This window comes from Pipistrellus hanaki (genome assembly GCF_964339955.1).
Source record: "Pipistrellus hanaki genome assembly, chromosome: 9".
In the NCBI taxonomy this organism is placed as follows: domain Eukaryota; kingdom Metazoa; phylum Chordata; class Mammalia; order Chiroptera; family Vespertilionidae; genus Pipistrellus; species Pipistrellus hanaki.
Window position 1 is genome coordinate 62,100,768 of NC_140511.1, and position 12,631 is coordinate 62,113,398.

General features: G+C 40.7%; 1 protein-coding gene across 1 annotated transcript in view; it reads right to left on the bottom strand.

Annotated features, from left to right (window-relative positions):
* Positions 1-12,631, bottom strand: part of DCDC1 (doublecortin domain containing 1) — a 287,695-nt gene that overhangs the window by 25,689 nt on the left and 249,375 nt on the right. The window contains exons 28-32 of the mRNA XM_084894634.1: positions 10,970-11,063; positions 6,191-6,361; positions 3,954-4,139; positions 2,325-2,528; positions 302-503 (exon numbers count right to left, since the gene is read on the bottom strand). Coding sequence (XP_084750760.1) covers positions 302-503; positions 2,325-2,528; positions 3,954-4,139; positions 6,191-6,361; positions 10,970-11,063 — 857 coding nt within the window. The remainder of the gene's footprint in view (positions 1-301; positions 504-2,324; positions 2,529-3,953; positions 4,140-6,190; positions 6,362-10,969; positions 11,064-12,631) is intronic.

Here is a 12,631-nt window from a genome sequence, read left to right on the forward strand (position 1 = left end):
ATTTTATGTGCTAAAACCATACCACTGTGAAATAATAGAAACTATATCATATATAGTTTGCTTCAAATCTTAGGGAGAAATTTGCATTGATCCAGCCCACTCTCCCAAATGGTCTTCCAATTGGTTTGGGTTCTGAATTTAAGAACAAAAGCTGCTCAAGTTGCATAAAGTAGCCAAACTCTCAAACACATTTTATAAATTCCAGGCAATATATATATTGTTTTAGCGACTGGGTGAATCACAATTTACTTTTTCCTGACCAAACAGCAGAATCATCTTGGCCTCCTAGAATGTAACCAACCTTCTACACTTTTAATAGTTGTTTCCTTTGTTCCAACGGGGGCTGCCTCTTTCTTTTGTTCCTCAGGGTCTCTGTGGATAAATGACTTATCTAGAGCCCATAAAACCAGTTCATGCAGGGAAAGGATTGTGGTTCCATCTTTAGTATATACTTTGGAGGCTGCTCGGGCAAGACCAAGCTGTTCCGTGCATTCTGTAAGAAGCTAGATAACATAGACTGTAAGTGATGGGGGTAGAAATAGAATGTTGGGGAACCAGCCAGAATTGTAAGAAATATTAATCACGCTTTGTTAATCATAATTATTTTGTCCTGATTAAAAAGAGGGCACATTCTAACCTGGCTAGCAATTACACACCTGGAAATGCAGCCCATCTTCACCATTTGAATCTGCCTATAATCATGGAAAGATTAACAAGTTCATTGCAGAAACCAGAATCACCAGAATCATCAGCTCTTTGAAGACCCCAGCCCTTGCCTATCACTAGCCCCTTGAAAATGTCCAGCCCTTTTGCATACCTGTGGGCCTTTGCAAATCTCCAGCCTGCTTATCTGTTAATTGCCCATTTGGCATACCAGTTGGCTATTTCCCCATTAATTTTTGTCCCTTTACCCAATACCAGCTGTGGCTTATGGTGGGGTGCAGAGCAGGTTTTTGTGGATGACCTGCTGTTCTCCTCTACTGCCGGCAGTATTGGAATAAATGCTCACAATGACCCAACCCTGTCTCTGCTTAATTAGCTCAAGTAGTGACAGGCAGCACGGACCCATTGTTTGTCCAGTTACTTACGGAACTGAGAGGAAACACTGACAGAACTGGGAATGATCATGAAAAGCTTGTTCATCTTAGAAATCGAAGAAAGTCCTTTAATTTGAGAAAATAGAAAGCTGAAAAACTGCCTATTTGATCTTTGCTTAGAGACACTTTTTGATATTAGATTGTTCTACTTAATTTCAAACAGCACGAGTCCAATCTAGCTGTATGAAAAGTTATAGCTCCAAAAATTTAAAACAGTAGCTGATAGGTTTCCTTGGAGTATTTCCTTAAAAAATGCTTAACCTAGAAATCCACTTTCAATTTTGTTGCTTTATAAGGTATGATATTGCTGTAGTCATCTTGATAAACTATTTAAAATAAATGAGTACCGTAGTTGACTTTTAAACCAAAAGTTGACACATATGATTACTTCTGCTTTGGGATGTAATTTCCCCAGATGGGAAAACAGGCTAAAAGAATAATTTTGCCAAAGATCACAAAAGCCAGCTGTGGATCCCAGGATGAATCCTGGAGATGGTAACTTTTTGTACTTGGCTTATTTCATTGAACAACAATATCTTAGTTTAAAAATTCTATTTGTAGTCCACCAAAGAGGTGAGTTAACAAGGGTGCACATGTGTGAGTATTTGCAAGGAAGTCTCCAGAATAACTCCATGTCATATACAACATTACTTGTAAATTATGTCATTAAGGGTATTGACAAGATCATTCCCAAACACAGACAAAACTGGGCGTGGCCTTTGGGGATATCGTCCTTTTCTGTTGACTGTAGCGACAGCCACTAAGACAGAAACCACACATGCCCTGTCAGCACAACTCCGGCTTCTCCAATTGAAAAATCAAATGAAACAAATTATTTATAAACAAGTAAGTGCTCAGATTCGGCAGTGATAAAGGAGGTGGCATCTTCTAAAATATGCAGATGACATACAACTAATAGGAAGGAAGGCAGAAAAGGTATCTATCTCAAAAAATGGAGAAAATCTGGTAGCTTTGTTTTCCCTTTGCTTTTATGTATCATTGGTCTGGACCCAATCTAAAAACCATCTTCTGCTTTCTCATTTTCTTAAGGAATACAATCAAAAAGAAAATCTTCATGAAAACAGAGATCTTGATCTTATCAGCATAAATTGGTGAAACTGGCCAGAGACATTTATCACTCAATTCCACTGCTGTTTTCTTGTCAGAAGAATCACCATTATCATTACTTCCAAGGATGCAGGAGGCAGTTAAGTGAGAGCCACTTACCATGGGGAATGTTTCAGCCACAATTAACTTCCCATTTCGATATCCATCTCCATTTTTGTATGCAATTATTTTCACTGGCTTCTGCAGCGGAGCTGCCGTACCAATAGGAGCTACAACTTTTGTGCAAGTCTTCATCCGTAAAGATAATAGATGTTCTTCATAGTGACTTAGAGTTTTCTCAGCCTCAGAAGAAGATAAATCAGCCTGATTAAAAAAAAAAAATCATAGGCCTAATCAAGCTTTTTTTTTCTTCTTCCCAGTTTTGTCATTCGGGTATATTCCAGTCTCTCAACTTGATAAATATGTGGGTGTACATATGTGTGGCATCTACATTTTGAAACACTGACTCCACATGCTACAGGTATTGATTGGATGCTGTAGTAGGATGGATATCAGGTCAGAACTCATTCTCTTCCCAGCTGCTGTTGAGTCTTGGGGGAGCTTGGGGCTCTGGCTGTGTTCCTAGCTTTCTCCTGTGTTCCTAGCTTTCTCCTTTCTTTTGCCTTCTCTTATGACAGCAGATGGGAAGGAAGCCAGAGCCAGAGAGAGTCTCAGGTTGAAGTAAGGGGACTCCCACAGTACAGATGTTCTCCTAATCTTGAGCATTAGGATGATGCCCTTCTCTGGTGGCAGATACTGATGAACAAGGAGGGGATGAACATGGCCTTCACCACATGGTAACAAGGGTGTGAACACCACACTTCACCTTTCCCTGTCCAGCCTTGCACAGGATGCTGCTCCCCCGGGAAAAGCCCTGTCTGAGATGATGGGACCCTGGGTGGGCTTTCCAATCAGCTCACTGCCACCTCCTAAACACTACTCCACTCTCCCTCAAGCAGAGGCCAATGACTTCCGCAGAGGACTGACTTCCTTTCTCCTTCAGAGTTATTGTTTCAGCTGATGTGTACGTAATGGTTATTATCCCCTTCTCATCCCCTCCCCACAATGGGTATCGGGTTGAGGAGGGGAGAGGAGAGTGATCTGGGAATGGGCAGGAAGCCCTGATGAGCACACCAGGCCGAAGGTTGCCCACCTCTTAGACAACGCTCCCTTTTCTACAGCGGCGTAAGTTCCCTAGCTCTTCTCATGTCTACACTTGAAAGAAAGGCTTTTTAAATGGTGCCATTTTTAATTAAGATCACAGGAAAGTGGCAGAGGTTTTTCTCTCCATAAGCTATAAATAATATTAGACATGGGTGCGTGAATTCAGGCTCCCCCGACATGAACAGTCATCGACAACGACATATCAAATTCTCCCCGAAATGCTGTATCTTGTAAAAAGGACTTTCCACCGTGGATATAAGCATAAAAGCTGCTCCACTAAGTGAAGATTCACAATGATTTCCTCATCTAAAAGCAACACAGAGAGCAGGGGAAGGTGTCAGCAGATGATTAAAGCTGCAGAAGTGCCCAATTAACTTCAAAGAGTGTATCGAACTATTAATAGACAATGTATTTTAAATGACAATGGGAAGAAAAGAATCAATGCAGGTGAAATGGTAAAGGTGCATCAGAGGAAGATGAATGGGACGCTTGGAGATGAACTTGAGTGCAAGGCAGATAATGAGTGCATCCAAGTTTCAAAAGTGATGCCATGTAGGTATTACCAGAGCCCAGATCCTTACACACCTCGGTCACACGGATGGTCTTGAAAGGCCCTCGTGAGAAGGGCCTCTGGGCCTGGGAGCCTGAGGCACAGCGGAACGGCAGCCCTGCAGGCAATCGCTGCAGTCCCTTCCCTGCTCTCAGGGATTGTCCACAGGCCAGGCACAGCATCATTTTTTTCTTTCCGGAAGGCGAGAGATAATAGTATCCCTAAAAAGAGGGACAAAGGTGAATTTATATAGAAACACCTAAATTATAGCAGCATTTTTGTAGAACACTTAACAAATAAAGCATTTTTCTAATTGCTGAATGAAATCACAACATGAATGCATTATTTTGCTCACTAAAAACCACATATATTTTTTAAAATAACATATTTCCAAACTCTGTTGACTAAAAATGCTTAGAGACAATAACAATTCAACATAATGTGCAAAACCTTTGCCCAGGATCAGGGTTTCTTGGAGGAATGGCTGAATGGCTATTTCCATATCTGGAGCAAGAAATACACAAAATGAGCAAGGGGTATCATGTGGTGCCCAGAAAGAAAAATCATCATGGAATCGTGTCAAAAACACAAAGGAGCCAACATGAAGAGTGTCCACAGCCCCAAAGTGGGAGAAGTTGAAAGCAACAAAAAGAATGATAACCAAAACACAGAATATATTTGAATATCTAAAAATCCTATGAGCTCACAATGAAAAAGACAACAAAAAACCCTAACAAACAACAAAACCACAACTTATTGGAGTAAAGGAGCACCAATTTATACATCTGATATTTGGCCATTAGACAATGTGGCTGATTATTTGCAATGATAGCCACGATAAAACTATCTGGACTAAAACCAACCAACCATAAGAAGAATTTTGTAGAAGAACCTGGAAAATATACTGTAATTAAGAACAGGGCATTTGAGGAATTATTGTTAATGTTTTAGATGTGATAATGGCATAAAGATTATGTAAGAAAATGTTCAAATTTTTCAGAGGTGTATCCTTACATTTGAGGTGAAGTTATATATCATGTCTGGGGGGTTGTAAATGTTTCTAAACCCTGATAAGAGTTGAATTTTGATAAGATACCTGAGAATTCATTGTCTCAACTTTGAATATGCATGAAAATTTCCATGATAACATTTTAAACTACCTTCACATAGTCTCTCTAATTGGCTTTGTTCCTCACAAGGTTGAAAGTTAAGTACAGTCAGAGTTAGTATCACCACCCTCAATATACTAGTACATAAGATAAAATGAAAGTTCAGAGAGGAAAGTTTTCATACAAGGATACCTAAGTAGCACAGAGCAGAAATGAGATATAAAACTGTGACTTCTGATTCCAAGCTCTTGGCTGTTCTGCTTTTTCCATTCTGTTCAACTACTCCTTTAAGTACATAGAGCTATCTCAATTCAAAGTCAACATTGACATCATACTTTCAAATATGTCATTCTCAAATTTCACTATGAATTTTTCTATTAGCACATCTGATTTCCATTTTTTCTACAAGTTACTGGAAGGCGGAAAATTAAATATCCCCTTTCGGGTAGAAATGAATTAATATTACATACAGAAAGAATCATTTAGATAGAAAAGCATGGGGTTCATGATGAATTGTGTGCCAATTCATTCATTAGCAAGAATCTATAATAATAAAAGGGTAATATGCTAATTAGACCAGATGTTCTTCCGGATGATTTTCTGGATAAAGCCAAGCTTCGAGGGAAGCCTGGGTCCTGGGTGCCAGAGGAAAGCCAGTGCCAGCAGCTGGGGGAAGGAAGGCCTACACTTGCATTAATTTTGTGCATCAGGCCTCTAGTATTTCTATAAAGTGAAACTTCTTACCCAATAATTTGTTATCCTGAGGAAATGAAGGAAAAAAAAAAAAAAAAAGCTTGATTCTTTATTTTCCACTTTTCAAAGTAATGAATTGGTTTCATAGCATCATTTAGTTGTGACCAATTAGTTGTTGCTGCTGTTGCTTAACATCAGTACGGATTTAAATATATCTCATGTATGTCAGTTCACTGCACTAATTAGCATACTGATGCTTAAATGGTTCATCTTTGGATAGTGGGAGCCTTTCCAAGTTGACTTGTTTCATTTTAAGTCTGACAGTGTATCTGTTAGCAGGTATGAGTTCGTAGACAAAATAGGAAGCGGTACAGGAGACAGCACAGTCAAAACCAGAGAGATGCAAAATGGCATGGTACATCTCTTATTCAGTGGAGCTAGAGAATGATAAGTGAAGAAGCAGCACTTACTGGTTGATCAATGTTTTCTTCTTTAACTACAGAGGATGTACAAATTCCAGCATTATTTGCCGCTGTGATTTCCTTATCCAGTGCAGTGCTGTGGAAGGCTGTAAAAGTTTTCTTATTTTCAATGTAATTCCACTTTTGATTGGAAGTCCCATTGTTATAGGGCTTATATTTCTAAAAAAAAAAAAAAGAAAGAAAGAAAGAAAAGACAAAATCTGTAGTCAAATGGAAGTGTATATGATTTGGCTATGGCAGCCATAGTTTTCATTGCATAAATTCAGAAAGTACAGATAATTACTCATTTTGCTATGTAGTTGTAACTACATATTTGATTATTATATAACTACATATCTGATATTTGATTATTATAATCTCTCTCTCTCTCTCTCTCTCTCTCTCTCTCTATATATATATATATATATATATATGTAAATAATTAAATAGAGGAATATGCAAATTATCCAGGACACCATCACCATGACCATTCACAGGGTGGGTGGGACTCTGGGTCTAGTGAGATTTCGTCCTGCCCAGGAAGACTCCCCCATACCCCGCAGCCCAATCCCAATGCTGACCTGGGGTTTACTAAACTTTACTGGAGCTGCTCCCCAGACCCCCACCTCCTGCCTCAGGACTGCACTGCCTGCAGCATGGCACCCCGGCAGACTCCAGACAGGTGGGTAGTCAGGGAAAACCGAGTAGGGTGGGGGCTGCAGAGAGCCACGAAGGGGCGGGGTGGCCAGAGCCAGGTTCCCGGGAATCTGAGAAGAGCGCCTGACAGGAGCCCAGACTGCAAAGAAAGAAGAGGAAGCAGCCAGGGACAGCTCTTCTAATCCTCCTACACAGACACCCTACCCCAGCCCCTGCAACCCAGGGGGATGGGGAGGCTGACCGGATGGATGGGGAGAAGACTCAGCCTTGGGGATAGCTGCAGCTGGAACAGGAACATCCGACTTCCAATCTCTTTCCTGTCCACCCCACCACCACCAGGGGTGCCTACAACAATAGCATGCCGGCAACTATCCATCAGTGGACCCTGGGACCCACTGCTGCCAGGCCCCCTCTGCTGGGGGTGGGCATGCTTCTCCTTCCTACAACTCCAGACCTAGGTGGAGGCATGCCTGAGTGGCCCCCAGGGTCAGAGCCATCCCCTCTGACAGCAGCACTGCCTTCTCCACAGGGGAAGTCTACTGAACCTCACCATGGGCATGGCTAAACCCACCTTCCTAGCCCACCTGGCTCCACCCTAGCTTGGCCCCTGCCCTGCTCCAGGAGATTGGAGCTCCTTCCTGATCACATACAGCTACAATTTAAAGAATGGCACCAAGTGGGGGGGTTTGATAGTTACTCCCCCTTCGGCCTCGCTGCCCCCTAGCACTCCCTTACAGCCCCCCGCCAGTGCCTCCAGGAACAACCATTGTCTCACAGCTGCTGGCCAGAGCCTGCCCCTCCAAGGCCTGTGGAACCCTCTGCAAAGCTTCAATAGCTACAGTCCCAGGAAACAATCATTCCCTCCTCCCCCAATCAGCAGCTGCTACCCATGGCTTACAAATAACAATCCCTTCCCATGTAGACATCACTTACTTGATGAAACATTTTTAGGTTTATTAGCTCAGAACCTCCTCTTGACAACCCAATGAGGTAGGCGGAGAAGTGATTACAATTCCCGTGGTATATGCATATGTATTCAGAAATGAAGCTCAGAGAGGAAAAGTGTCAAGCCCAGTGGTTCCCAAGGTGTAGTACATGCCCCCCAGGGGGGCAATTTGATTTTAAGTGGGAGCAATTTGAGAATGAGTTAACAGTGAATTTTTTGCATTTCTTATGGTTTCTAGGTAGCCTTATCTACAACATATATTATGTAATAAAAGGTTAATATGCAAATGACCAAATGGTAGGATGACTGGTCACTGTAATGCACACTGACCACCAGAGGGCAGCCACTCAATGCAGGAGTTGCCCCCTGATGGTCAGTGTGCTCTCACAGGGGGAGCGCTGCTCAGCCAGAAGCTGGGCTAATGGCTGGTGAGCACAGCAGCAGTAGTGGGAGCCTCTCCCAACACCCTGGCAATGCTAAGGCTGTCTGACTGATGGCTTAGGCCCATTAAACCATCAGTCAGACATCCCCGTAGGACTCCCAGACTGTGAGAGGGCACAGGCCAGGCTGAGGGACCCCCCCCCCCAAAATGCATAAATTTTGTGCAATAGACCTCTAGTATGTATGTATATATATATATATATATATATATATATATATATATATATATATATATATATATATGAAAGGCTAAGTGACCATCTGACTGGTAGCTGTGATGTGCACTGACCATCAGGGGGCAGATGTTCAACACAGGAGCTGCCAAGCTGCAGTGACTTGGCAGAAGCAGTTCTCAGATGACACACCCTGGAACCAGCAAGGAGGAGCCCAGTTCTGAAGTGCATCACCAGAGAACCACCCTCTTGCAATCTGGGACCCCTCAGGGGATATTGGAGAGCCAGTTTTGGCCTGATCTCCGCAGGCCAGACAGAGGGACCCCACCTGCCTGAGGGACCCCACTCATTTGGCAGATGCTCTTTGAACTGTGACACCACCCCAGGTGCAGTCAGCTGGGGAGGGACCATGGGAGATTGGCTCCAGGGCGTGTCCTGCCAGTCTTGCCCAGTCCCGCCCCGCTGGCCACCTTCTAATTAATTTCCTTTCAATGTGCACAAATCTGTGCTCTGAGGCACTAGTATATTTATAAATATGCATTTTTAACTTATAAAAATAGGATCACAAAATATATACAATTTGATAACTGCATTAGGTTTGTTTTTGTTTTTATTTAACAATATTCCATGAATCTTTTTTTTTTTTAAACATTTTTAAGGATATATACTATTTACTTTTAGGGATATTTTATTTTACCACTCTCTAAAAATTAAACATGTAGATTCTCAAGTTTTCCTTACTATAAGCAAAAAATAAAAATAAAAAATTTCAGATAAATCTTTGTGTAAATCTAAAACTTCTTTAGAACAAACTTCTCAAAGAGATTTGTAAATAAAAGAACACAACTTTTAAATATTGAACTTTATCACAGCCAATAATTTCCAGAAAGTTTACTGTAGTTATCGATACAAGTCCACCAATAGTATAAGAAATGGCCTGTTTTTCTCACACTCTTGCCAAAACATCTTCAACTTAATACCTTGATGATATTTTAATTTACATTTCACTGGTCATCAAGAAGGATTTTTTAAAATGTGAATACACTCAGCTTTGTATGTATTGGAAATAGCATACTTATTCAAATTATATAACTTGGTTCAGGCATAAGTAAAGAAATAAGTTATTTCAATTTAAGAGAAATTAAACCAGATTAGTTCCAACTAAACAAATGACACACGGAGGAACTTTATAATGAATAACACTTACTTTACCAAGGAGATATTGATAGTAAAGAGGAAAATAAATGAACCTTAAGAATTGATTTAATAGGTCAATTAATAGAGCATCTCTCAGAGGTATGAGAACAAAGACTATATTTTAAGGAACAGGGAGGGGGAGCCTAGTAAGATTAACCTAACATGCCTCATTGTTATTTATTTACTTGAACTTTAATATTTTCTCATAAACCGATTGCTTCAAGAAATAAAAATGAAACACCAGCAGCAATCACAAAAAATCTTGAAAGCTAATACAAATTATCTTGGCATCAAACTCATTTCTTATAAAATGGAAACCTTAATGGAAACATCCATATCTATAATTTTATGAAACTGATTAAGGTACTAAATTTGCATCTGCATGAGGTTTTTATCTCGCTGGCTGTCAAAGAGGCACCTGACAGGGAAGAATGTGATGCTATATATATATACTGTGTCTCTTAGAACAAATTTTAAGCCCATATTTATCACCAGGATAGAAGACTTAATTAAGCTTTGATATTTGTCCAGATTGCTTTGTCCCAATTTTGGATTCATTGCTGTTAAAACCATGGGATAAAATAAATGTTACTTGGAGACAATATAACTCTGTTCACCAAAAAGAAGGTAAAGATTGTGGAGGAATCAGAAAATAAATTCAGAGCAGAAAGGCTCCTAAACTTTCTCCCCTCCAACCAAGAAAAACGCACATAAACACACATATTTATTTAGTAGTGTCTTTGATTACAAATAAGTGAGGACGACATACAAACATAAAAGGAAAGAGCTGCCCAGGTGTTTGCTTAAAACTTAAATGAAGCCAGACTTCTTTGGAGTCTCCAAATTTGCTGCTATAAATATCTGCAAAAAGTATGTTAAAAGTATAATTAGAATGAACACTGTTGAGCTCACATCCTTCAGAAAGAGCTTTCTGACCATGTTCTTTCACTCTAGTTGCCACTGAACTTAAAAGGTGTGGTGCATCTAGCAGCCATTCATTCCACTGACTGTACCCACCACTGAGACCGCAAGCCATGTGAATGCTGCTGGGACAATTGCTCGTGCTTGCCATTGGAATTGATTTAAGTAGAAAGCATAGCTCCTGACATACAGCAAGCCCACAGCCACCATCTGTTGGATTAAACTAAATTAAGAGCTACATGAACATGTTCAATTTGAAATCTAAGCAGAAGGTTGTAAATATTTTAACAATAGCATTCAAGATAGGATTCTGTGACATTCAATTTCTTTCTCCACAACAAGGACGCATAGAGCTTTACTTGCATTTAACTAAATAAAGGGCCATGATTAATATATATATGTGTGTGTGTGTGTGTGTGTGTGTGTGTGTGTGTGTGTGTGTGTGTGTCTTACCTGAAGAATAACTGGATAACTGCAGGCTTTATTCCCCGTCTTGGCCATAGACACTGCCAGCACAAGCTCTGGGTTCCTCACCAGGTGAAAGGTCCTTGGGAAAACAGGATTAGGCACATTACACAGCAGCATAACCAGCTTAGAGCTCCCTCTGTGCCACTTATTAGTGTGTTACTTCTTGCCTCCATAATGGATGTGAATTCTGTTTTACATCCATTTTGCAGAAGCATGATGTTAAGGGTTCTCACGGAAAGTGCTGGAAGGGCACTGCAGGAGGAAGGGGTTCCTCTTTCTGGCTGTGTATGGCATCCCTAATTGGGAGTGGGATATCCAGTGATGCTCTTCCCCAACCAGGTGCCCAGAATGCATGGGCCTTCGGCACCTTCACAGCCCTGACCTGGCCTCCTGATCGCCTGCTTGAGGCTCTCCTGACACAGATCCTGCATGCCCCAGGCCTTCTGCCACGCCAGTACCCCCACTCTCTTTATATGCCATGTGCCTGGCAACCAGTTACACCCCATTTATGTTCCAGAGGGCTGACTGTTGCTTGCCCAGCAGCCAAAGACAAAGTCTGGCCAGGCAAAGCAGCACCTTTCTTTGCCATCCAGTGGGCTGCAACCATTCCTTTCCAATGGGTTTTGAACTCCAGCCTTGGGGAGGGGCCGAAGTCCAAGTCTGTTCTTTCTTGCATACTCTTCCTCAACCTTACAGTATCATATAGAATGTGTATTTGTTTAAATATCCGATAATTACTCTTTTATCATTGCTTAAAAATAATTTATGTTAAACTTCTTCTGTATGTTTTCTGCCTCCAGATTGTACCCAGACTGCTATACTCTCCTCCCCCATTTAGTTGCTATGGGAGGGAGGCAGTGTATTGGCGTGGGAGCCACAATGCCTTAGTTTGAGTCCTGGGTCCACCTGTCAGTAGCTCTACAGCTCTGCTTAACAACTCTGCCTCAGTATGCTCATCAGTAAAATGAGGTAATACCTGATCATATGATTATGGGAATTAAATGAGTTTAATGCATATGAAATGCGCTGAATGTTGTCTGTTGCCTAATGCTCATATTAGTGATTATTACTAATGGTTGTGATTTAAAAAAAAGATTTCCCTCATTTTTTTTTTTTTCTAAAAGAGCTTTTCCCTAAAAATCCATGATATGTGGTGAATGTTTTTATGTAATCTTATTGGAGCTAACATAAGGCCCCCTCGATTGGAAAACAAAATGAAAAATATTGAGCTAAAACCTTCAAATTCTTTTCCTTGCATCACTTAAAAGCAAAAATAAACTGAACATTTTAGGCTCTTGTCTGTATGGAAAGAGCCAATTCTTTCCCTCTGTCAACATAGTTACATTAAAGACCAATAGTGGCACTCCTGCTGTGGAAAATACAACTCCTCCTGAACATAAAACTTAATGATGTGGGAGTAGAGAAGGGATCTATTATAAAAGTAATATATTTTTCAAGATTGAAAAAATTCCAGATATCTAATTTAAATCTCTGAACATAGAACCACATATTCTCGCTGTAAAAATATATGAAGTACTGAAGACTATAGTAAAATTATAACACAATTTTAAACATTACTCTGACTTCTATAAGATAATCACCATTAATCTTACAATGTATTCCCTCCTCCTATTGTTAGATAATGAA